We start from the raw sequence: 24,978 nt of genomic DNA on the forward strand, positions 1-24,978 counted from the left end.
GCAATCGATTTATCTGCCATTGTACAGGATCAGCCGGCTGTGGACACTTTGGATTTAGCTTCTACCAAGTTGTCCTGTCGCAAGTTTGCCTATCTTCCACTTCCGTCTGCTGAAAGCACCATTCTTTGTGACACAGCTACTGGTTCTCCCAGACCATCTGTACCCGAGAACCACCAGCGCTCCATTTTTGATGCCTTGCATTCACTATCACATCCTGGCGTCGCTGCCTCGGTGAGGCTTATTACGGCTCGGTTTTTCTGGCCTCATATGCGCCGGATGATCACCGATTGGGCACGCTCTTGCGTAAAATGCCAGCGTTCTAAAATCCACAGGCATATTCACGCTCCTCTTGGACAGTTTTTCTCCTCTGGAGACTCGCTTTCACCATGTCCACATTGATCTGGTGGGATCATGGCCTGTCAGTCGCGGTTTCTCTTACATATTGACATGCGTCGATCATTTCTCTCGTTGGTCAGAGGCCATTTCAATAGTGGACATTTCCGCTGAGTCAGTTGCTCGAGCTTTCGTTTCTAACTGGATTGCGCGCTTTGGTGTCTCAGCTAAAATAACCACTGATCGTGGACGCCAGTTCGAGGCTTCCCTATTTTATGAATTATCACGAATCCTAGGCGTTCATCACATTCATACGACCAGCTATCACCCAGCCTCAAACGGGATGGTCGAACGCCTTAACAGGCAACTGAAGGCCGCTCTACGTGCCACTCTTGATCCACAGTCTTGGACAGAATTCCTGCCTATCCTTCTTCTTGGTTGTTGCACTGCTGTTAAAGCAGACTTAGGTTTCTCCTCTGCTGAACTCCTTTACGGTAGCACCCTGGCACTCCTTGGTGCAATGTTAGCACCAGACAACTCATCGCCTCCTGATATATTCTGAGTAACTTCATCTATTCTGAGTAACGATGTAAATAAACTGGTTGTGAATTGCATTTTTACTTAAGACTTCTTTCCTCGCCTGTTGGAGCCTGAAACAACACAAAGAACAATTTTAATGGGAGAAGGTGATATGCATCCGATATCGTGAACCTTGCCTCCCATTACAGAGGTCTTGCTGTAAGAGCTAGCTGAAGTGAAAGTTTGGGTAACACCCAGCCATTTTGGGATGAAAATTCTGTACAATCACTGCATTGTTTCCACACAAGTCATGGTGAAGTCATACAACAGAAATGAATAATTTGGATATAAGCCTATTGTCAATTACCCTGAACCAGAAGCTCAGTAGAGTTGTGCTGCTGTCCTTTAGGTGTTGTCATAACTCACCCCAAAGCACATGATTCCTTTTACCAGATTTGTTAGAATCTCGGATCCATTAATACTGAAGATATTTGTCAGCTTTCTTTCTGTTACGTTGACTCAACGAATTTCCTGCACTGAATTTCATATATGACTATGCAGCTAACCTCTTCAGTGAACTTATACTCCTGGATACTCTTTGCATTATATTGTCCATGAGGGTTTTGCAGAATGGATGTATTATATTGCAATCAGTCTTTGGTCCTCTAAACTGTATTACTCTTATCTTTAGTAGTGCGTTCATGGCAGCCATTAACAGGACTACAGACATTGCGCATCAGCCCGTAACGCCTTTCTCAAGATTTTATCATGTTAGTGAAATTTCTACAGTGTAAATCCTCTTTAGTGAATCCATCTTTGACATTACGAACTTGACAATTGATGTTGATGTTTGTAGTAGTTCGATGGATTTTGAATCAGCTGGTGGGACACCCAGGTATACTCTTTGGCAAGATACAACCAAATCACTGAGAGCACGTTTTTGTTGCCTTTTGCTTCTTTAATGATCTAGTTGGTTACTGATGTATACCCAAGACATCTTGAGTATTCTAGGACACCTCCTTTATAGACATTTTTGTCAATATACTCAGCATATAAATATGTAGTTAATCTTTTGGTAATGATGAACCAGAATACTTTTCCTTCAACATCTAGTAGCATCATAGAAACGGTGCCAGATGGTCCAGGAATAGATCTTTCATAAGCTTTTGTCACTGCTGCTATTCGTTCATCAAGAGAAAAGTTTGCTATGTTAAAAGCAATTTGGTACTTCAGTGTTGGTAAATGGAAAGGAATTTTTCTTTATATAAATGAAATTAACTGAACAACTTTCAGAATGAGAACTTTTAAGGTGCTTTTGAGGTGTGGAAGGCATGCTGGGATCACTGTTGACATTCTCAAGGAGATTGTTTTGAAGGAATGGTTCCCCAATATAAATAATATTTTACACACACTATTTATTAGAGTACTGATACACATTTTTTAGGGCTGGTCCAGAAACTTTCTGGTGCCATCTGACATATACTCACTCTCTCTCTCTCTCACACACTTTCATTCCCTTGTTCTTCGTCTCCCTCTCACGGATATATATATATATATATATATATATATATATATATATATATATATATATATGTTTATTTTATTTTACATGGTTACAAAGTTTGTAATTATAAAATTTTGCTGAAATATCAACCTTCTGGTGCACTACCTTCCTTAAGCTAGCCGGAGCATATCTTCTTGTTACAACAAACAGCAAACTGAAAATACAGTCCATCATCCACCATACTCACCTGATCTTGCCCCCACTGACTACCACTTCTTTCAGAATTTAGATAACTTTTGATCCGAAAAAAAATTAATTCCAACAATGCTGTAAAACAGGCCTTCAAAGATTTTTTTGACTTTAGATTGCCAGGCTTTTACAGTTCTGGGCTGGACAAGCTACCACTGAAATGGCAAAAGTGTATTGACAATATGGGTGCATGCTTTGATGAATAAAACTATTCCTTGTATTTATAAAACATTAGCACACTTTTTTTCTTTTCTACAAATTTCATACTTGACGACCTAATACCACAAGGCATTAGATCTGACATTTTGACAAGTTTACCAATTCTCTGCCTACATTAATAAATGTAAAGTTACATGCAAACTTAGTACATTTATGCAATAAATTTATTGAAATAAAATGAAAACAAAGATCAAGTTTTATGTATTTCTTTATTTCTTTCTAAAACTTTTCTCTAAAACAAGACAGCAATAAAAACGATGGTTTCTTTATGATAAGCAAAATATTTGGAGAGGTACCAAAAATACCTGGAATTATACATTCTGAAACCATTATTAAAGCAGTCCTCATCAATAATTCGTTGATAATCATAAAATATAGAACTAGCTTCAGTGCTTTTGATGAGGAAATAGGGATGTCAATGAAGGAGTATTTAGAACACTCATTATATATGGTTTGTGTCATTGCAAATACATTTATAATAATGCTTTATTTTGTTTTTAATAAAACTCTTTCTAAGCAATGCTTAGAATATTTATTTTCTTGTAGTTAGATGTATTTTTGTTGTGTGACCCATTTGTTTACTTTGTCAACTATATATTTGAACTCAGATCATAGATAATTGAAACATGGCATTTTGTAAAGTGCACAGGGTCTAAGAAATTATTTTTGGTTAAAATCCCAAAGGATAAATTGACTGTGCTTGACTTCATTGTAAATAAGTGAAACAATATGGTAGTGAACTAGAACTATAAGGCAACTATTTTTATATTGCTACCAAATATACTACCTTAAAAATAATAAGAATATAATTAGGAGAATATACTAATGACAATTTTAATCAGTATTATCATACACTAGCCAAATGTTTCAATATACATACATTCAGGTATAAAATATTTTTAAAATTATAATTCTATACACATAAGGCATATAATTTTTTCATTTGTTTATGGATATTTTCTTGAATAAATATTTGGGAAATAGAAAAGAAAAAACTTATTAATATTTTATACATAAAAAAACATAAAGAAACAAAATAATATGAAATGGAAAATCCAATAATTTGGCTGCTATAATAAACAAATTTCTCTTTTCCAATAACAATCGTGTTTGCTGGTGGTCTTTTAGAGTTGAGAAATATTAATATTAACTATATTCCAGTAAAGATATTGTATAATATATTTCTTAGTTTTCAAAATTTTAACTACATTAAAAAAAAAAGCTAGAAAAAACAACAAAGACGGAATATATTCCGGTATGTAGTGAAATATATTTGATATTTATGTAGTAAAATACATTTAATAGGAGTCACTGTTAATCAGAATGTATGGGAGACAACTCCATACTCAGTTTGCTTTGCACTATTTGTCAGCATATATATTACTCTAGATCAGTGATTCTCAACTGGTGCCCATACGACCCTTGGTGGAGGGTCCACATAAGATTTTGTTGTTAAAATTTAAGTGCAATATATTGGTTAAATTACAACAACAGGCAAAATATTTTAACAACTTTATATAAAATTCCTAATAATACTTAATTATAAAAATATAGTAGGGTTTTTTTTTTAAATGGAATGGTTATGAGTGTCCAGGAGAGTAAAATAGGAATTGAAAGGATCCATGGGCAAACAATGGATGAGAACCACTGCTCTATACCATTACCAGTACAATTTTTCTGTGTTTACTTAGTTATTTGGGAATTTAGTAACTTTCAGTGTTTTCTGCTTCTTGCAAGTTGTATTCTGTTCTTGTCAGTGAAAATAATATTCCTCATCAGTTAATATTTTTTACTTCATGTCAGAATATACTTTGTTTTTCATGTTCTTGATTCTTTAATATAGTTTTAACTTCATATCTATCTAATTATGAAGTAAAGCTTGCTTCAGACAAAGATAATTTTGCCAGCATTACAAAAGGAAATGTTTTGAACTTATTTCTTCTTCATCGCTGGGATGATGATTGGAAATTGTTAAGTATCAATTTGTTGAAAGAAAAATATTTTTACAGATGGATGTTCTACTGCTAACTGCTGAGTGGAAGTTGTACTTATTTTCAGCTCCACATGCAGAGTAATATACCTTCATTTACAAAAAAAAAAAAAGAAGTAAAAAAATACAGTACTTCTTTTAATTTCATGAACTAAAGGATGCATCATTTTATAGAAATATTCTTAATAATGCCATATTGATATTCTATGTATTTTTAAAAGTACTTTTTAAAAGTATCATTATAATTCATAAAAATAATAATTTTTTTTCCTTAACATTAACTACAATTCAAAACAAAGGTGCTTCTGAAGTTTATACATATTTACAGAAAAAAAAAAAGAAATTACTTGCACTTTTGCTGTATTGCTGCAACAAACAATAACAACAAGAAGCATATATGATAACACATGCACACAAAGTTTGATCATGCATTCCAAATTTATATTTAGGAAAATTGTATCAGCAGTATTTATCAGTAATATTAATCAATGTACTTATTGTTTAGTTTTTGGAACTTATATTCAAAAAAGATTGCTATCTTTTAGAATTATTATGACAAATCTTTTTTTAAGTAATATTTGAAAATAAAATAAATGAGATGAAATTGAGGCTGTGGTAGCAGTGCAATATTAATGATATTATAATCTAATGGATTCAATCCCTCTATCAGTTGATAAAGGATTCCTCTTTTTCATGCCCACTGGAGTAGCTTGTCTTTCTGCAGGTTGGATAACATAGCTAGAATTAAAAAGAAATATAAGTCCCATTTAATATCTAATTTGCTTTCAAAAATATTTCGTATAATTTCCATTAGATATAATTTTCATTTTCTAATATTCTACTTTTAGAATATGGAATATTAGCTAACTGATATTTCAATTAAGTGAAATATCATCTGAAAAAAAGGGAAACTAATAAATAACTTAAATTTCTTACATAATAGAAATATACAAGTGAAAACTTAATAACAATTATAGCAATGTCACTGGTTATATTTTTGTCATTAGAAAAGTTAACAAAGTGTAAGTCAATACTGAAGTTTTCAGATTTTACAATGCTTCAAAAGTGTTCATATATATTCTTACCATTATTTAGTTGAAAACTGGATAAATGTAGTTTCACTTCTATTTTATAGCCATTATAATTAGATAATATATATCAGGAAAAATATTTCAACTATTTCATTGCATTTGAGAGGGTCATTATCCTTATTAACAAACATACACACTGGCTCTATTTCACTTCTTAGAGACTTGTAAACAGGTTGCTAGTGCAAGTACAGTCAGTCAAAAACTCCATATACTGAATGCCAGGTTTCAGGAGTCATCAGGGGCTGATGTACTGTCAATAGCTTGTCAAAAGGAAGGCGTTTGGAGGGCCTTCCTATTGGCAAGCTTTACAATGCATCGGCCCCACTCACTAACATGAGACTTACCTACTGTTTTGACCGACTAATATTCAACCTCAAGTTCATTTTGGGATCATCACCTCTCAGCCAGGTTTCATCATACCTTTTCAGCCATATCCAATGGTTGGCCCTGTCAACTGTTGCCTGGATCTCCTTCAAGATGGTGTTTGTTTGTCGATATCGGACACCAATTGACAGCAGCCACCATCTCAGGCTGGTCCTAATAAATTCTACACATCGAACTAGTCAACTAGTTAAGCATTTAACCAATTAATTAATCAATTGCATAATTAATTATCTGGTCAGTCAGTCAATCAGCTAGGTCTATTTGAATATTTTTTGTTGCCTTTCAAGATCTCAATGACATACTCTCTTTACTCCAGGTTCGGCTGTCTCCTAGTTTACAGATTCAATATTTATAAGGATATTAGTGAAAAGCTGTGTAAAAGAGAACAAAATGATATGAGTGTGTGAATGCATGTGTGTGTGAGTGTGTGTGTGTGTGGTGTGCACATGCACATCCATGTATGTGCAGTGTGAATCCTGTGCACGTTTTGGGTGGTTAAATGTTTATTTATTTATTTATTCTATTCATTTTATGATCTTTTCATGTGTAGGTATGCTTTAGTACATGTGTGTGCAAGTATAGACATTCAAGTCCAGTTGCTTTACTGATTTGTAGGAGGTGGGGTGGATCAAATTACAATTTAATGACTCTTTTGCATCTTTCATTCTAATAATTCAAGTGAATAAGGAATTTATCCACCAGCATATTAAATGTCACACACACATGCTAAGCATATAAAATAGACTCACATAAAACACACTGATAAATGTTTATTAACACACCAATGTATGCTTACTAACATACCAGTTTGTGCTTACTAACACACAAACTAAGGTGGCAGATGCAGTACTGATTTAAACCATGTTTATGCTTATCCACCAATTTAATGTCAAGATGCATTTGCATGGTGGTCAGCATCAGATGTACACAGGTATGCATGGCACAGTAACTTATTGAAAGCTTTCAATATTTATATTATTTCTTACATCAAATACAAACTGGCCATAATCTAATGTTTAATTTTAATTCATTTTTATTAAAGAATAAATGTATCAATGAATTCAAGGAATATGATAAACTGAAACAATTTCATGATATACAAACAATGACATGAATGCTCATGCAAAAGTAAGATGTAGCTTATAAATTCTCATGCAATTTAAATTGCACATGTAGACCAAGCTGGTAAAACTATCATTTCTGTCAGCACATAATTTTTTATGCTGAAATGAAAAAGGTCACATTATTATTAAACTAGGATGAATAACTTCATTCCTGACCCAATAGTGTTGAAAAAAATTTGAACTTGAAAACATAAGGAGTGAAACTGCCATTTGGTAAAGATGTTTCTAACATAAAAAGTGTCTGTAAAGACATGCAAGTTTTGAAACACAAGACAAATTAAATGGAAATACAATAAATTCAAAGATGAAACATTTTAATTATTAACTCATGAAGGAGATTTGTGATTATGAAGAGAGAAATATTGATAAATCTTCAGATTTATCACAGTTTCATCATAACAGTTGATATATAAGTTAGGTTTTATTTTAAGTACTTTCAATTAAAATCTCATAGTTCTGAGCAAGCATGCACACAGTGAAGTTGCACATTGCTATAACACTTCAAATAATTTTACTAGCACAGTTCTATGACTGTACAAGTCACAACATGGGGTTAGCAAAGCACCTTTACATTTGTCAATAATGATAAGATTAACAAAATTAAAAAGAAACACAAAAAACCTCAGCTCAAAAAACAAAGAGAGTGCATCTAAAAGCTAAGGTTTACCACAGTAACATACCAGTAACATTAGCCCTATTAAGAGATTTGGTAATTCACATTTATGGTACACATATCTTAAGAATTTTCATCACATAGTGAGTGACATTTGAGAACAGTCACAGAGCAAAATGTAGGTTGTATTGAATAATGCTTATACTAATAATAATCCTCTCTGAAACATATGGAAACTTTCTTTATATCCAAACAGTTACAATCAAAGATTGTGGTGTATTTCATTGAATTAAAAATACAACCACTAGTCTCAAAATTAACAATTATTTCTTTTCTTACCATAATAACAAACCTCCTTCACTAGTTAATTAGCAAAATGTTTCACCTCAAATCCATTGTTTTTGCATTTAGTTTGGTTTTATGAACATCCTATATAACAAGACATAATGTATGAAATTCTTTTTCTAATCTCAAAAAAATATTAAACTTGTTAACTGAATATAAAGTTGCATTTTCAATATTATGACATGTTGCTGAAATACATTAATTTACAAATATACACACATTTACCTAATTACACATATATGTTTGGTAAATTGTCTGCTGCATGTACATATGTATGAATAGCAATGTTATAATCTAAGCTTAATATATGTCACGGAATTATCAAATCTGATTCATATGGCTAGTTGAGCATCAGATTATTGTCTCCCCAACTGATAAAGCTGGATGATTTATGGAGGCTGTTGATCACTTTTCTTATTTATGCAATCAAATTATCAGTAGCAATATGTGGATGATGCCTAAGGGAATACTGTCTCTATTGATGGATGATATTATAAGATATTAGTTATCTGAACATTTTTGTTAGAAGTAAAGACAAAGAATGGTGGTAGATGGCAGCAGTGAAGGTAGTGGTGTGTTGGTGGTGGTGTGGTGGTGGTGTTGGTGTTGGTGACAGTGGCAAGGATATTTAAAGTGTTTGAATTGGTGTAATGATATATTTTCTTGAAGATATGGCTTTGATGCAATGTAATGACTTCTGATTAGAAAATACAGGAGAACTCTTCCTTGATGTATACTAAGAGAGAAATTCTCTATATATGCCAATATCTATAATTAGGTATTTCTTACATGTATATTTTGAAATAAACATATATTTAGAGGTAAAAACTGTATTATTTTCAAATCCAGTTCTAACTACCAATATATCTCAATAGATAACCTGAAAGAAAGCTCAGTTTAGAAACCGAAATGTCTTACATAAACATTCTTTTCTACTCTAGGCACAAGGCTCGAAACTTTGGGGGAGGGGTGCCAGTCGATTAGACTGACCCCAGTATGCAACTGGTACTTCATTTATTGCCCCCCCCCCCCCGGAAAGGATGAAAGGCAAAGTCGACCTTGGTGGAATTTGAACTCAGAATATAAAGACAGACAAAATACTGCTAAGCATTTTGCATGGCATGCTAACATTTCTGTCAGCTCACCGCCATTGTCTTATAAAAATATTGTGAAGATTGATACTCATGGTAAAATATAGTTTAGAACAAGCAAAAGAAAAAGAAACCTTGATGGCATCACATCAATTAACATTTCAGTTGTTAAAAAATTAGTGGTAAAGGATAAAAAGAATTGATTATATTCAGTTGTTTTAGTTCAGTAGAACTTTGTATAAGGCTACATTCAGTTCTTTTTATTAACAATGATTTACTCTTGAGGTGATATGAATAACACTCTACTCAAATCAAGTACTTACCTTGAAGTCTTATGATTACAGATGTTTCAAATATGACCATCCAATATTTTAATCGGACACCATGTATCAAGGTCTACATTATCTAATGTGATCTCCTTTCTGGCAGAGCTATATTATCTAATGTGTTCCTTTCTTAAGAACTATGTTATTTAATGTATCCTTCCATTTTCTAAGGACTATATTATCTGTGTCCTTCCTTCTTTAAGATATTATTTGAGAGAATTTTACAACTGTTTCTAACAGGTTCTGTGGCAACAAAGAGATTCCTTCATTTACTTAACTGGAAATTGTAGTTTCCATTTGTGAATGGGAACCCAAATGTATCAGGCAATGACATGATAAAATAATATAATGATAAAGCTTGTTAGGAACAGGTAGAGCCAAATATTGATGAGAAAAAATTTTTTTACTTGTTTCAGTCATTAGTCTGCAGTTATGTTGCAACACTGCCTTTGAGTGTTTTAATTAATTATACCTATCCCAGAACTTAAATTAGTACTTATTTTATCGATCTCTCTCTAATGAATGACAAAGTCTGCATCATGACATAAAGGGAATTAGCTCAACAAAGGTACTTTTGTTTGATACACCCTCCCACACACACACACACACAAGGCATGGCTGTGTGATAAGAAGTTTGCTTCCCAACCACATGTTTCAGAGTTCAATCCCACAGTATAGCACCTTGGGCAAGTGTCTTCTACTATAGCTCTGGGCCAACCAAAGTTTCATAAATGAATTTGGTAAACAGAAACTGAAATCCCATTGTATGCATGTATGTATGCATGCAGACAGACAGCAAGATAAATAGATATGTGCATGTGCATCAGTGCATTTGACCATAGAAAATCTGTCTCAATAAATTCCATCTGATACATGTGAGTGTGAAAAAGTGGATATTAAAACAAAGATATTGAAAATGCTGATGGCATACACACATTATATAAACCAACATCATCGTTTAATGCCCACTTTTCCATGATTGGATGGGTCAGATGGAATTTGTTGAGGCAGATTTTCAGTGGGTGGATGCCCTTCCTGTCACCAACCCTCACCTGTTTCCAAGTAAGGTTATATTTCCTTATGGCCAGGAATGTTTTTCACTGAAGACTGGAATGAAAAACATTACTTGTATGACAATAATACTCATTTACAACTATCATGTAATGTCAAGACTAGGGAACACAAACATACAATTACATATACATATATAATAGGCTTCTTCCAGCTTGTGTATTAAATTCTTTTGCAAGGCTTTGGTCTTCCCAGGGCTAAAGAGAGAATGAACCTATGACCACATGGTTAGACAGAGAAATAAATACATCTATGTGTGTGCATCTTTACGTTTGTATTTGTGTCCTACCACTGCTTGACAACTGGCGGTGTTAGTTTCTTTACATCCCTGTAGCTTAATGGTGTCACAAAGGAGACTGATAAAATAAGTACCAGACTTAAAAACTAAATACTGAGATTGATTAGTTTGACTAAAAGCCTGATATTGCTCCAACACAGACTCAAGCCAACGACCGAAAGAAGTAAATGATAAAAGAAAAGATAAACTAATATTTCAGCCCATTAATTCATTCCAAATTTGTGTTAACTGGTTGGTTTCTTATTGCAACCTTTTATTTTATTGTTTAGTAGGGCGGACAGTGTCCATGATCCTTCACAAAGTTTCTGAGACTAGTGAGAGGGAGGGATGGGGAGAGATATCTTTAATACAGAGACTGAGTTCAAATGCTTGCAACAAAGTAGACTCCATTAAAGAAACCCAAAGTACCAGGTAGTAGTGTTAAACCAAATGAGGGATTATGTTTACCACATGAGGGATTATGTTATATGTAATTTAAACAATCATTTTGCTTAAGTCTTGGTAATTTTGTAATACTTACATAAGATCTCCATTTTTCAATCGACAGTTAACTGAAGGATTCAATATTATAAATGACCGAATGTTTTTCTCTTTGTTAAATTGATCTGCAAATACAGTTTCAAAAATATTAAATCATTTTAATCATTTGAATATTTTTACAACTCCACAATATGTGGCATGTTTGCTGAAGTAAATCTTTACTTAACACAAACTGAGTAACTTTGAATGTAGCATCAAGCAGTTAAATATCACACATGGAAGAAATACAAAAGTGATATATGTGTGTAAAATAGAAACCAAACACTGGAAAAGTAAGTGATCTCTAGCAAAATATTTATGCACATAGAAATCTTAGAAAGCATCCAAAAACAGATTTAAACTACACAAAACAAAACATAACAAGAAAAACCAGGACTGTTGCTTTTGTCACTTTCTCAGACCCATAGATATTTAACAACAAATTCTTTAAACATAAAAAGGCAAGGATTCGTTAGACAATGTAGCTTTAATAATCCTAAAAATTTGGGATCATAGCTGAAATGTTTGCTTGATCATAGATCAATGATGACCAACAACTCCAACAACAACCAGTTCCCTTTTTACCAGTTACACCAGAGACCAAAATTTAATTAATCATTTACAATGATTACAACATGAAAGGACTTACTATAATCTGTTGTTTTCATATCCAAACAACCCATTCTTGCAGTCACAATACTAGCAATATCAGGTTTATCATTGGTAGTTATCCTCCAAGATTGCCTTCTTTTGCTTAAATTTGGTTTGGTCATGTCTTGTTCAGAAAATGAATTTTTGATTTTCAATGAATTGTTCATTACTTCTCCCTTGATAAAATAAAATCAACATGTTACTTGATGAAGAAAAGTGGTTTACATATAATATATAATAATTAACTTTGGAATTTGTTGCATAGTGAAACTGTAGACCCCTTCCGGTAAAAAGTGGTAGTAGGCAGCCATTATAAATAGACCAGTAGCCGATCAACAGGAGACGGTCTAGAAGGTCGACAGTATGTGTAGACTGTGTTGAGAGTCATGTCTGTGCTGATATAGTAATTATACTGTGATACTGAATGGACATTATAACAATCCAGCCGTTTGAGGATAATAACACTGTTACAACTGGAACCATTCTATTGGCGACTTTGGAATATAACAATATCTGTCAGAGTGACAACTGTTGTCAAAAGACAGATACAACAGTGGTAAAAGATTGCTTTACAACAGTGGCGATGAGGAAAAAGAAATTTATGCAGAGAAGAAAAAAACATTCACATGAAGAGTTTAAACTAATTCATGTGGAAAATTAAGTATCTTTACAAAAAAGAAACAAAACTTTTGTTGTGCAAATTAACAAAAATCATAAAATATGGAAGACTTGTTAGCTGGGATAGTTAAGTTACAAAAACAGTAATAACAACAACTCAAGGAACAACAAGAACAATAACAAGGATTGCAGCAGCAAATGTTACACATAATGAAGTTGATAACCAATCCAGAGAATACATTTTCACCTGACTATGTAGCAAATTCCATATGCAAATTCAAATATGACCCCAAAGAAGGTTTAACCTTTGAGGCTTACTTTCAAAGATTTCAAGAAATTTTTGAAAACAGATGCCAGTATTGGACAGACGAAATGAAAACGCATCTAGTTTTAAGAAAACTAGAGCCAGCAGAGCATGAGAAGTAAAGGGACTTCATACTGCCAAAAAAAAGAGTCCAACATAAATTTCACCGACACAGTTGATATTTTGTGCAAAATGTTTAGTGAAAAGAGCTCCCTGTTTAATACTAGATGGAAATGTTTAAACATAGAAAAGAGTGAAGATGAAGACTTCACTATTTACAGAGGCAGAGTCAACAAAGAATGTGAGTGATTTAGACTAGATATGCTAACTCCAGATTCTTTCAAGTGTTTGATTTTTGCACAAGGATTGATAGATAGAAGGGATGCAGAAATCCAAATAAAAATTCCAGCAAAACTAGAAATGAATCAGGATTCGACATTGCAGAAACTGCTGGAAGAGTGTGACAGGATATTAAGATTAAGGCATGACATGGAAGAAATTCAATGGAAAGAGTGTTTCCACGTAAGACTAGTACAAAAAAATCAGAAGACAATATTCTGCACAATGAACTTGGCATGACAAAGCTTTCTGCTCAGTGAGTGCCACATCTGACACCTGATCAAAAGCACACCAGGCCAATCACATCACAAGAAAATCTGACAGTGTTTGAGGGAGATCCAGCTGGTTTCCTTGAGCATTTTCTTACCCAGGATGAGTGTTGGCTTCATCACTTTGAGCCAGAGACAAAGAGACAATCCTTGCAGTGGAAACAGATCTCCTCACCTGCTCTAAAGAAGGCCATGGTCATTTCATCTGCAGAGAAGGTGATGCCTCAGTTTTTTGGGATGTAAAAGGCATTGTCTTTATTGACTATCTTCAAAAGGGTCACACCATCAATGGAGAGTACTATACCAACTTGCTGAGGGAGTTACAAAAGGCTATCAAGACAATACACCCAAGAAAATTGACAAAAGGGATTTTGTTTCATTAGGACGATACTCCCGCACACAACACCTTGGCGTCAATGGCTACTGTGCATGACTGACTTTGAACAGGTTTATCACTCTCCCTATTCTTCTGATTTTACTCCCATCTGATTATCATCTGTTCCCCAACATGAGAAAACATTTGGCTAGGAACCAGTGTTGCAGTGATGATGATGATGTTATGTCTGCTGCTGATGAATTTTTTTGACCAACAGGATGAAAGCTTCTTCACCAATGGGATCCAAGCACTGGAATACCAGTGGAAGAAATGTGTTGACCGCAAGGGGGACTATGTTGAAAAATAAACTTCATTTGGTCACATTCCATAAAAGTATCTTGGTAAGCCTACGAACTTTTCAGCTGACCCTTGTACTATCACTAATTAGATTAGGTGAACAAGACTTTTGGACTAATTCTAAAAGAAATATTATGCTAGTCTTTAGCCAATACTTGTCCATAATCATCTAAAATCTTACAATATAGCATAGCAAGATATTAGCTTACTCCTATATTACATGATCAATAGGATTTTAAAATAGCAACATCAAATACTCTAATCTCGACAACATGTCCCTTGAATGAAGCCACCTTTATTCAAGCTATTATTTCCAAGTGGTTTAATAAATTTCAGTCTAGAAGGAATTCTTTCAAAGGAACTTATGAATCCTCTGTCTCTCTATCGCTGTAAATAACATATATACTTTTTATTGGCCATTCAAACACTTTTTACAGATATATGCGCGAATCTGTGATGTTTAATAAAATAAAATTTCCCTTTTAGATAGTCAGATTCAGAATTATGCATATACCTCTGTATTATGCTTGGGGAGAGTAGAAATGATGATATCATAGGAAAGAAACCTCAATAAACAACTGCCTTAAAAATATATGGTAAATCAGAAGTGGTTGAAAGGTGTTCTGCTTTTAACATGTAAATGTATTTCTGATACATTTTCTGAAAATTTTATACAATTTCATATTATTTTGTAAAATTATAAAATCCCACTTCTGGAAGTTGAAATGGTCATTTTAGTAACATTCATGTTTTTATATTTTAAATAAAAAAATCATTTATATCAAAATTGGAGATAATTATCTTAATACTTATTACCCCAAGAATTTAATATCATGAGAAAGAAAAGTATTCGAAATTAATTTGTTTTTTTAGAAAATATGTTCTTCAATGAATGATACTGAATCCATGGTAACAAGCTACAAACATAGATTTTTGAGATGTTTTAGCAATGATTACAACATGTAAAATGCAAAAATAATTTGTAATCTATTTAAAATGAGTGTGAGAAAAATCAATTTCCTTTAAAAGAGTTAATTTCATTATTTGTGCTGAAGTTTACTTCTTCAAATTTTTTGTTATTTAGTCTAATACTAAAATTGATATTACATTCTATTCTTCAAAATGAAAATATATTACTCAAAGAGCATTATCTGAGGTAACTAAGGATTAACTCCATAGATATTCTTTAAGTTTTCTGAGTCTGTGATTTAATTCTAATCACAAAACCATTTATATAAACATTCTTGAGAAATGTATAATGATCACAGTTTACTCTTTCTCACTAAACAAATATCAAGCTTCATGACTAAGCAAGAAACAATAATTTCACAGAAGCTATTGTTTCAAGATTTAATTTAAGGAAAAAAATTCCTTTCTTGATAGTATTCAAGGATGGGGGGGGGGGGGGGGGGTAGTGAGTAAGGGTGAAATGTCAAGTTTTTAAATTAGTAGTTATATAATCATGAGTATACATCTCTTACAAAGCTTTCAAAAGGTACATGATTCGTAGTTTATTGGTTTAAATTTAGGGAAGAATATTAGAATTTTAAAAATTTATCTTGCATATAGATTACAAAATTTTTATAACTATAAAGGCACCCTTTAAATTAGAGTTTAATTAAACTAAAACAGGAAAAATTTTAAATCTCTTAAATAAGGAGTTACAAGTTTTACAGTTAAATTTTTGTTGTTTTTAATCTCACATCTAATAATTACTTGATGTACCTTTATATATAACCTCTTATATTTGCTTACTTCTTTAATCTTAAAAGACTGTTGCATTACAGGATTTATAGGTTCTGATCTATATAAAGCAATTGGTATTTCTCCAACTGTTTCACATAAATGCTTATACAATTCTCCATAAGTTGTCATTTTATTCAAAGTACTTCTCCGAACTTGAATCTGAAAGTAAAAACTATGTTAATTATCACCAAAATTATTAGTACTAACAACAAAAATTTTTATTCATAACTATAAAATTTCCTTTATCATAAAAGTCTAACCACACAACAGTCTAAATCTTTGCTTAAAACACACTTATCATCCACACAAAAAATAAAAAGAATATAAAGTTATCCACACCACTCTGAAAAAAGTTCTCCTCTATACATGTACAATATCATTTTCTACCAAGTCCCTCTATAGAGACTAAAATACTACACATCACATCGGCATGTCAACCTCTTTCAAGCAACATGTGGCATTTAATAAATTGAATTTTTAAAGATTAATTAGACACCTTCATAAAACATTATTCTTTTTATGGTCCACAGGTTTTACTTGGATTATTACCAGTCATTATTTGATCTTTAGGCTCTTAGCCACTAAGCAAACACCAGCCAGTTCAGCAAGATAACACTTCCAGTGATTACTTACTAAACAAAATATTCAAAAATCATCAAGATATGGTCGTAATTTGCTTCACCTTATACTGCTTATGAAAATTATGCTCAGTTACTTGTAAATGTCTTGATACAAAAGTAGTTAACTAGAACACCATTAATAAATTATCTTAAACAAATTATTACCTTTGAATCAAGACATCCACTCAATGATACTTCAACATCAGTTGCTGTCAACTTTGCATTAAATCTTAAAAAATTTAATCTTGGCACTAAATAAAATTACATCGCTTGTCTCTATTACAATCCTGAACAAAATTTGCAGACAAATCAAAGCAATGGATAACCAATGGGATTAAACATGTGCAAGCTGTCACAAACTGCTCCCAGATAGCATAGAGATGTTATACCTAGTGAAATATGTTATATCTGGTAAAACATTTACTTAACATGCATTATAATTCATCATCATAGTTACAAGGGCAGTAAAGGTAATGACAGCTACAACAGAGCTACTGTTATTTTCCAAATCATCATCATGAATTTTCTTGCACAAAATCCCTATTTTACTTACCTGAGGCTGTTTAGAAAAACAGGTGTTATTCCTATTCATATACACATATACATATATCTTAATGATAGGGGATGGAAAATCAATTGTTGAATTAAAAAAAAAACATATATATATATATATATATATATATATATATATATATATAGCATCACATATCTATCAAATTCCTCATATAGTCCACTTCTTGCTTACACAATAGTATTTCTCACAATTTACCTTTAAAAATAAAGTCTACCTGCTATGCTATTGCAAGATCAACAACTTATGTTATTAAATAATAAAAAATATGATCCTTTGCTAAAAAAAAGTATAACTTCTTTTTTATAGATTGTAAAATATCATAGCTAAGGTCTAAAGTAACAAAGATTTTAAGATTTAAAATAGATATAGGATGTTACTCTGAAAATGTACATGATGTACCTGATTCTCTGCCACTCATTCACACACTCTTCACTTGATATACTCACAAACTTAAATTTATATAACAAACAGAAGTAAGGATGGTGCATAAAGTGCTGTACATTTTAGATTCTTAATTTAGTAAAATCTTTTTTGTAGATGAAAATGGAAAATAAAACCTAGCAGTGACTGTTAGTCAGCATGATTGAGAAAAGGGGGAGATAATTTCAAGAAATTATGAATAATTTCACAGTTAAACTTAGGGAAGTTATTTTTAAATATCTAATAGGTGCAGGCATGGCTGTGTGGTAAGAAGCTTGCTTCTCAACCACATGGTTCTGGGTTCAGTCCCGCTGTATGGCACCTTGGGCAAGTAACTTCTACTATAGCCTTGGGCCAATCAAAGCTTTGTGAGTGGATTCAGTAGACAGAATCTGAAATAAGGCCGTCGTTTATATATATGCATATATTTATGTGTGTGTGTCTGTGTTTGTCCCCATGTCAACTGATGCTGTTGTGTTTATGTCCCCATAGCTTAATGGTTCAGCAAAAGAGACCAGTAGAATAAGTACTAGGCTTACAAAGAATAAGTCCTGGGGTTGATTTCTTTGACTAAAACCCTTTAAGGTGGTGCTCCAGCATGGCCACAGCCAAATGGCTGAAACAGGTAAAAGAATAAAAGAATAATTATCCCTTCTTCTCATTTAGAGTTGCTAACAATTAAATTTTTGTTTCTATAATAAAAATAGGAACTTATATATGGCATTTAGCACATCTCCTGGGTTATTTTGTTTCATAATTCATGTCATTTGAGTAATTCTCTCTCACCAAGGTAATGGGTGCACTTTATTTGAAAAATAATTTCCTTACACTTGAAAGATGTCCAGAATTTTCTGAGGAATCAATTCCCAAGAAAAGACGAATAAATGCAATAAGATATCCTTTCTCAAACGTCTGAAATAAACCAAAGAAAAAATTAGTTTTTAATAACATTTAAATGAACAGAAAAAATACGATCTATGAATGTGCTAATCATAATGCTTTCTCATTTTTTATTTGTTTGTTTTGCATTATATTTTTGGGAAGTAAAAGGAGAAAAGAAAAATTTATCGATGTTTTTATCATACTAAATTTTAGTTTATGCATAGAAATAAAGAATTACTAGAAGTACAAAAACATGAAATTTAATATAGCAATCCATATGTCTTACAGATTACTATATTAAATATTCTATGGTATATTCATTGACATCATCACCGTTGTTTAACATCCATCTTCCATGCATGCATGGGTAGGATGGTTCATAGGAGTTGGCCAGGTACAAAAACTACCCTATGCTACTGACTGTTTTGGCAGGGGTTTTGTTGTGTCGACAACCCCAAGCAAAGAAGTAGGATCGCCCAAGACATATAAATAGAGGTAGTCTGACCGTGGTAGAGTGTCGAGTGACAGTTGAGTAGCCGTTGAGTAGCGGTTGAGTAGAGATCATCCGAAGGTGCTAGATAACAGTAGCTTGAGACATAACAGTTTTTTATGGCTGGATGCCCTTATTAACACCAGCCACTCTGCGGGGTGGATGCAGTGCTTTTTACGTGGCACAAGCACAGGTAAGGTTAATTTTGGCATGAATTTTACAGCTGGATGCCCATTCAAATTTAGAAAATAAAAATATATAATAAACTTGATTAAATTATGTTTCATATATGTTTAAGTATATTTTAATTCCAGGTCTCTTTCTTGAACTATATTTTTTTCATCTTCATTGTGTAAAACATATTAAAGTGATATTCCTGAGATAGGCTATGAATTGAACCTACAGCCATCATTTTATCAGCTGAGTCTGATATTTTTAAGATGAGAAAAATATTTAAAAAAGCGAAGTAATATTATCAGATAAAATACAGATAATTACTGGTACAGACAATATATTCCAAAAATATGGAGATGAATGCTAAAGTATCTCACAAGGATATAACCTGAAGATGAGTGATGAGAATATAAATGCAGAAAAAAAGGATAGATTAATTTTAGTGTAAAAGAGTTACTGAAATATACATCAAAGAGAGGAGAAAACAAGTTTAGCAATCATATTGTGGCAATGTCACCTACTTTGGATCCTGCTAACCTACTGAGCTTCATTATGCTATTAATGACCTCAGAAGTTAACTGCATGCATGTTAGGAGTAAAAATTAACCAGAAAAAGTCACTTGTATTGTAAATTGGTACTTAGAGATGAAAATTCATGCTAATTTGGGTTGAAACCTTGTTAGTTGCTTGCAGTCTGGTGTTAGGTAATAAGCAGAATGGTTAATCTTATTCAGAAATAGGCAGAAATGAAATAAGGTAGTGCTCATATCACCATAAAGAATGAGTTACTAGATGTTGGATAAGAAAAATACAGAAGGATGATTAGTGTATATGACTGCCTAAAGAAAAAATACAAGTTTGATTTCTGCAATTTAAAGTGCTGATGAAAAACTGAGCATTATTCTGAACCAATACCTCTAAAATTAAAATGAAATGAAAGATTAAATAAATTCAATCATTTACTTACCTGATATAAAAGAGTGTCAAGCATACTAGCACTAAAAACACGGCCAGCAGCGAAGGGAAGCCGGAACATGTGACACAAGTTGGAAGATACTTGACTTGCAATTTTCTATCATCGAAAATAAAATAAGTGTTACAAATATGAAAAGATAATTGATTTATCATAAAATATAATTGATATTTTGTTTTTGCTTTTGCAAAATTCTTGATGTCAGATCATGTGTCGAAACAGATAATATGAACTACTTTTATTTAACTTTATGTTGTTATAAGTAAATTGGTTAAGCATTACTTGCTCAATTGTTCAATTAATCAACTGATCAGCTGATTGGTCATAGCCTTTGCTTTACCATTCACCAGCTGATGGCTCATTCATATGTTTCATTTTTGACTTAGTGTCTATAGCTCTATGCCCTTTCTGTCACCAATCACTTGACAGAGTGTGTTGGGTGTATTTTATCATGGAGCCAGCACTAATGAGGTTACTTTGCTTCTGTAAGGAACAAGGTAACTTCACCCTATAGAGTGTCCATTCACTCCCGGCATCATGACTATGTAGGTAAATAGAAGAGAGACTGATGACAGAAGAAGGAAGGAGGATGGGGGAAAGAAACAAGAGTATGGTGAGAGGAACAGAGTGACTGGGGTAAGCATAATAGAAGGGGAGAAAGAGAGTGATGGATAGTAACAGATGTACAAAAGCAAGGAAGTGATAAATGTCAATTGTGAATAATGCTGCACTGCAATTTTCACACTCTAGAAAAGCATGATAACATGGTACAGAAAGAGTGAGGATATAGTGTATTGGGTACAAACAAATTTGAGGCAATCCTTTATAAATAGGCATTGTGATAACTAAGAGATAAAGATGATGGTGGGAAGAAGACTGAATATAAACAGGGCTAATGTCATCTCTTTTTCCTATGCATTCTCCACACTTAGCAACCTTTCATAGTGGCACTTCCATGTCTCTTTCTTCTCAAAATCTCTAAGTGCAAGCATGTCATTATCCATTCACACACATTTCTCATCTGCAAATTCTCTTTTCCCACTGATACATTGCTTTGCAATCTGGAACACCTCACACCTCTGATCCTCATATTGTAGAACATTGGCATATCTCCTACTTTCTGTAAAATTGTCAACTAGCTTCCCTATCTGATATTCTCCACTACCACTATTTTCCCAGTCCTTCCAAGCCTGTCTCTTTGTTGTTATAGCATGGTCTACCTCTTTGTTTCACCACCACAGTACCCTTGGCCTTGTTGGGACTTTGCACCGGTCACAGATAAATAGGCAGACAGGCAAACAGACTGATATGTGCATACATAAAAATAATATATTGAGAAAATCAGGCAGATAAAGAGACACATGTAAACAAAACAAAATATATTTAGTAAGTTGTCAGAATATACTGCTGTTTGATGTTGAAATTAGATCCCTCTAAATAAGTAGAATATGTTGCCAATAATGGTAGGACAGTAAAAAAATTCCTCAGAGGCTTTTGTGCCAATAATAAAGAGCTTATTTCATTATTAATGATAACAGTATACAACATCTTTAAACTATGTCAGTATTCCTTGACTTTTGAATTTTATCCTATTTAAACAAATGTTTCATGTATAAATCATTTTGCTTAAAGTTGTATAAAAAATTAATGTACATATTCACTTGTATTCTCCTGACATTTTGGTTTATCTAATGTCTAATAAAAAATAATGGTTTCTTCATCTTCTATATCCTTAAAATTGATATGTGAAATGTAATAATAGAAAAACAACCAAGAATTATATAGATAAAAACCATATAAACGACACATGAAGAGACACCAATCCTTACAATACTAATATCATTGAAAAGTCAAAACTTACTTTTTCTAATTTCGCAATTTGCATTGAATAATTATCAAGAACTCTAAAGTTCATGAATCTCATATTTGATGCTTGATCCAATTCAGTTAATATTTTAGCACTTGGAAACAACCTGAAAATTAAGAATGTTAAAGCCAATTGTTTTAGATGAAATGGTTCAGCAATAAGTTATAGCTGGCTATATAAGAAAGGAAGTTAGAAATTCTTGAGGCTATACCCAGTTAATAGAAATATTAATCTTAAGTTAATCTTAAGCACTTATAGAGTTTATAAATTAATGGACTTGAGACTCTAGAAATCTACAGATAAAAATCCATTGATGTAACTCATAAAAGAGGAAGAAGATATTGGGAGTATAAAAGGTATACCTGAAGAGCAATTTAGAAAAATCATTATGACATGTGCTGAACATTAATTTTAAAAAAATAATAATTGCTGTACTCTAGATTAACAGACTATATAGAATTAAACTATCCATTCAAATATGTCTGGTTACACTAAATATTCTATCCTGAAGTGGAGTGTTATATGAAGTGCTGATGAGCAATTGGAACTTCTGCTTTGATTAGTAGGTATATTATTAGAGTTGTGTAGCAATTATGTTAATGATCAATTCAGAAGAGGCATAGTAAGACAATTGGCTTCATACTTATTTCTTTTGTAGACAAGTGTTTCTTGAATGTGTCATTGATAATTAATGTTGAAACAGTTTGCTGGCTGGTGTTGATGTGTATAGATGTTTATAGCTAATTAGATATGTAACTGCTTTACTAAAGGAGATGAAGTAGATTAGGCATAAGTGATCTTCAAAGGACACAAGTTGTCTATGTTTTAATAATTTTCTTCAGTTTTGTTGGTAGTCAATAGGTATGATATGTGTAAAGCATGTTATAATGTGAAAAATACTATATTGGATGATCTGCAGTATTGTACTGTTTGTAGTAGAGAAGGTGGGAATCTTGGAACAACAATACAAATGGTTTTTATGTATTGTTGTTCTATGAAAGATTGCAATGTATTAATCATTTCAATTTATTGAGAGACAATTACTAGTTTGTTACATGGTAAAAGAAGAAGTAAAAGCAAAAGGAATGGGGAGATGAAAATTTTTATCAGTAGAAAGAAATAATTCTATCAACTATTAAAATATTCAAGCTGAAAATGCTAGAAATCAATGATAAAATTGAATTTACATTGTTTTAAATATCTATGACACTGAATAAAGTTTTTCTTTTAGATATTAAAAGCTAAGTAAATCTAAAGTTATTAAAAACTCTTGGCAAAAAACATACTCAAAGCACATTTGATTTTTTTAAATGATATTTTTTATTGGAATTTATTTGTACCTTAATTATTGTAAGAGTTCTTAGATGGAAATTCAAATACTGACATTTTCACTTTTATAAATTTAGTTGAACCTAAAGCTTGACTTACAATCTACTTGATTTAGAATGATTTGAATTCATTTTAGACTTGGCACTTTTTTGATTTTGAGAAATGAAAAAAATATACACATCATGCTAAGAACTTCCAAGTATTTTGAAGTGGGTAAAAAGAAGAAACAAAGATTTTTGTCAATAAAAATAAAGCAATTACTTTCTGTCTATCTTAATATGGAATGAAACTGTGGACCGTGATACAAAACAAAATCTTCAGTATAAATAAATGTGGGAGTCTTTATATAGTGTTACAATCTGGTGGTCATAACCCGAATTTACACAACAAACAATGATGGGGTGAACCCAAAACAACAACACTCCATGAAGATTTAAAAAAAAATATTATTAACAATTAAGTGTCAGCATACACAAACAGCCTACATACAAAACAAATATATACAAACAAAATAGATTAATGCTACACTAAACATGCAGTCAAAATATTTACAAAGGTAAAATATATATAATTTAGAAATTCAGACTCAGAAACCTGGCTTCACCAGCTTGATTTCACAAACTTGGATTCGTAACTCTGGATTCACAAATTTAGTTTCACCAAAATTGGCCTCATAAATTTGGTTTTCAAAAAATATGGATTCCGAAAATTTCTATTCATAAAATCTGGCTTCACAAATTCAGTTTTCAAACCTTAAATTTCAAACCTTGGATTTCAAACATTGGACCCAGATGTGTCACAGAAATTATTTTAAAATTGACAAGCAAAAAGTTCTGGCGAATTCTTGCAGCATAAAATAATTCCATAAATGCCTAACACAAAGCATAAAGTGCATAAACTAAACAGGCAGTCAAAGCTTCCAGAATTCAATTGAACTTTGTCTCAAAAAAAAAAAAAAAAAATGGGTGTACAATTATCTCTGATTATAAAGGTTTGCTAAGGTCTAGCCAATTTGTTAGAGTTTCACAGTTTAGCTAATAACACCTAGCTTCCCCCATTTTGACAATGGACTTCATCCTGACCTTACAGTGCAGCATGAAAAACTGTCTGTTTACCTGTTTAACTTAACATTATACCATAAAACGTTTTTATCATTTTATAATTATCTAACAATAGTCACTCAACTTGTAACAAATTACACATTGCTGGTGATAAATGCTATCCAGTAACATAAATGATAATGTTGTTTTAGAAACACAATAATAGAGAAATAAGATGGTATTGTTTGAAAGCCATTTTCACAGATCTGCTTAAACTAGGCTAAACTCAGGATAAACAACAACAATTTACAAGTTTTTTTTTTTTTCCTACTG

General features: G+C 32.3%; 1 protein-coding gene across 10 annotated transcripts in view; it reads right to left on the reverse strand.

Moving 5' to 3' along the window:
• Nucleotides 1–3,016: 3,016 nt before the first annotated feature.
• LOC106878657 (potassium channel subfamily T member 2) overlaps nucleotides 3,017–24,978 on the reverse strand; it is a 171,539-nt gene continuing 149,577 nt past the window's right edge. For 4 of the 10 annotated variants that reach the window (XM_089348902.1, XM_089348904.1, XM_089348901.1 and 1 more), the window contains 7 exons: nucleotides 22,271–22,382; nucleotides 20,404–20,508; nucleotides 18,719–18,802; nucleotides 16,286–16,435; nucleotides 12,326–12,503; nucleotides 11,678–11,762; nucleotides 3,017–5,552 (listed from right to left, as the gene is read on the reverse strand). In XM_089348902.1, the coding sequence (XP_089205028.1) occupies nucleotides 5,453–5,552; nucleotides 11,678–11,762; nucleotides 12,326–12,503; nucleotides 16,286–16,435; nucleotides 18,719–18,802; nucleotides 20,404–20,508; nucleotides 22,271–22,382 (814 nt within the window). In that variant the 3' untranslated portion in view covers nucleotides 3,017–5,452. Of the gene's footprint in view, nucleotides 5,553–11,677; nucleotides 11,763–12,325; nucleotides 12,504–16,255; nucleotides 16,449–18,718; nucleotides 18,803–20,403; nucleotides 20,509–22,270; nucleotides 22,383–24,978 lie in introns of all 10 variants that reach the window. The other 6 variants (XM_089348903.1, XM_089348900.1, XM_089348899.1 and 3 more) reach the window with 3 other exon arrangements.

The sequence above is a fragment of the Octopus bimaculoides genome, chromosome 3 (assembly GCF_046866305.1).
Source record: "Octopus bimaculoides isolate indiv1 chromosome 3, ASM4686630v1, whole genome shotgun sequence".
NCBI classification, from domain to species: Eukaryota; Metazoa; Mollusca; class Cephalopoda; order Octopoda; family Octopodidae; genus Octopus; species Octopus bimaculoides.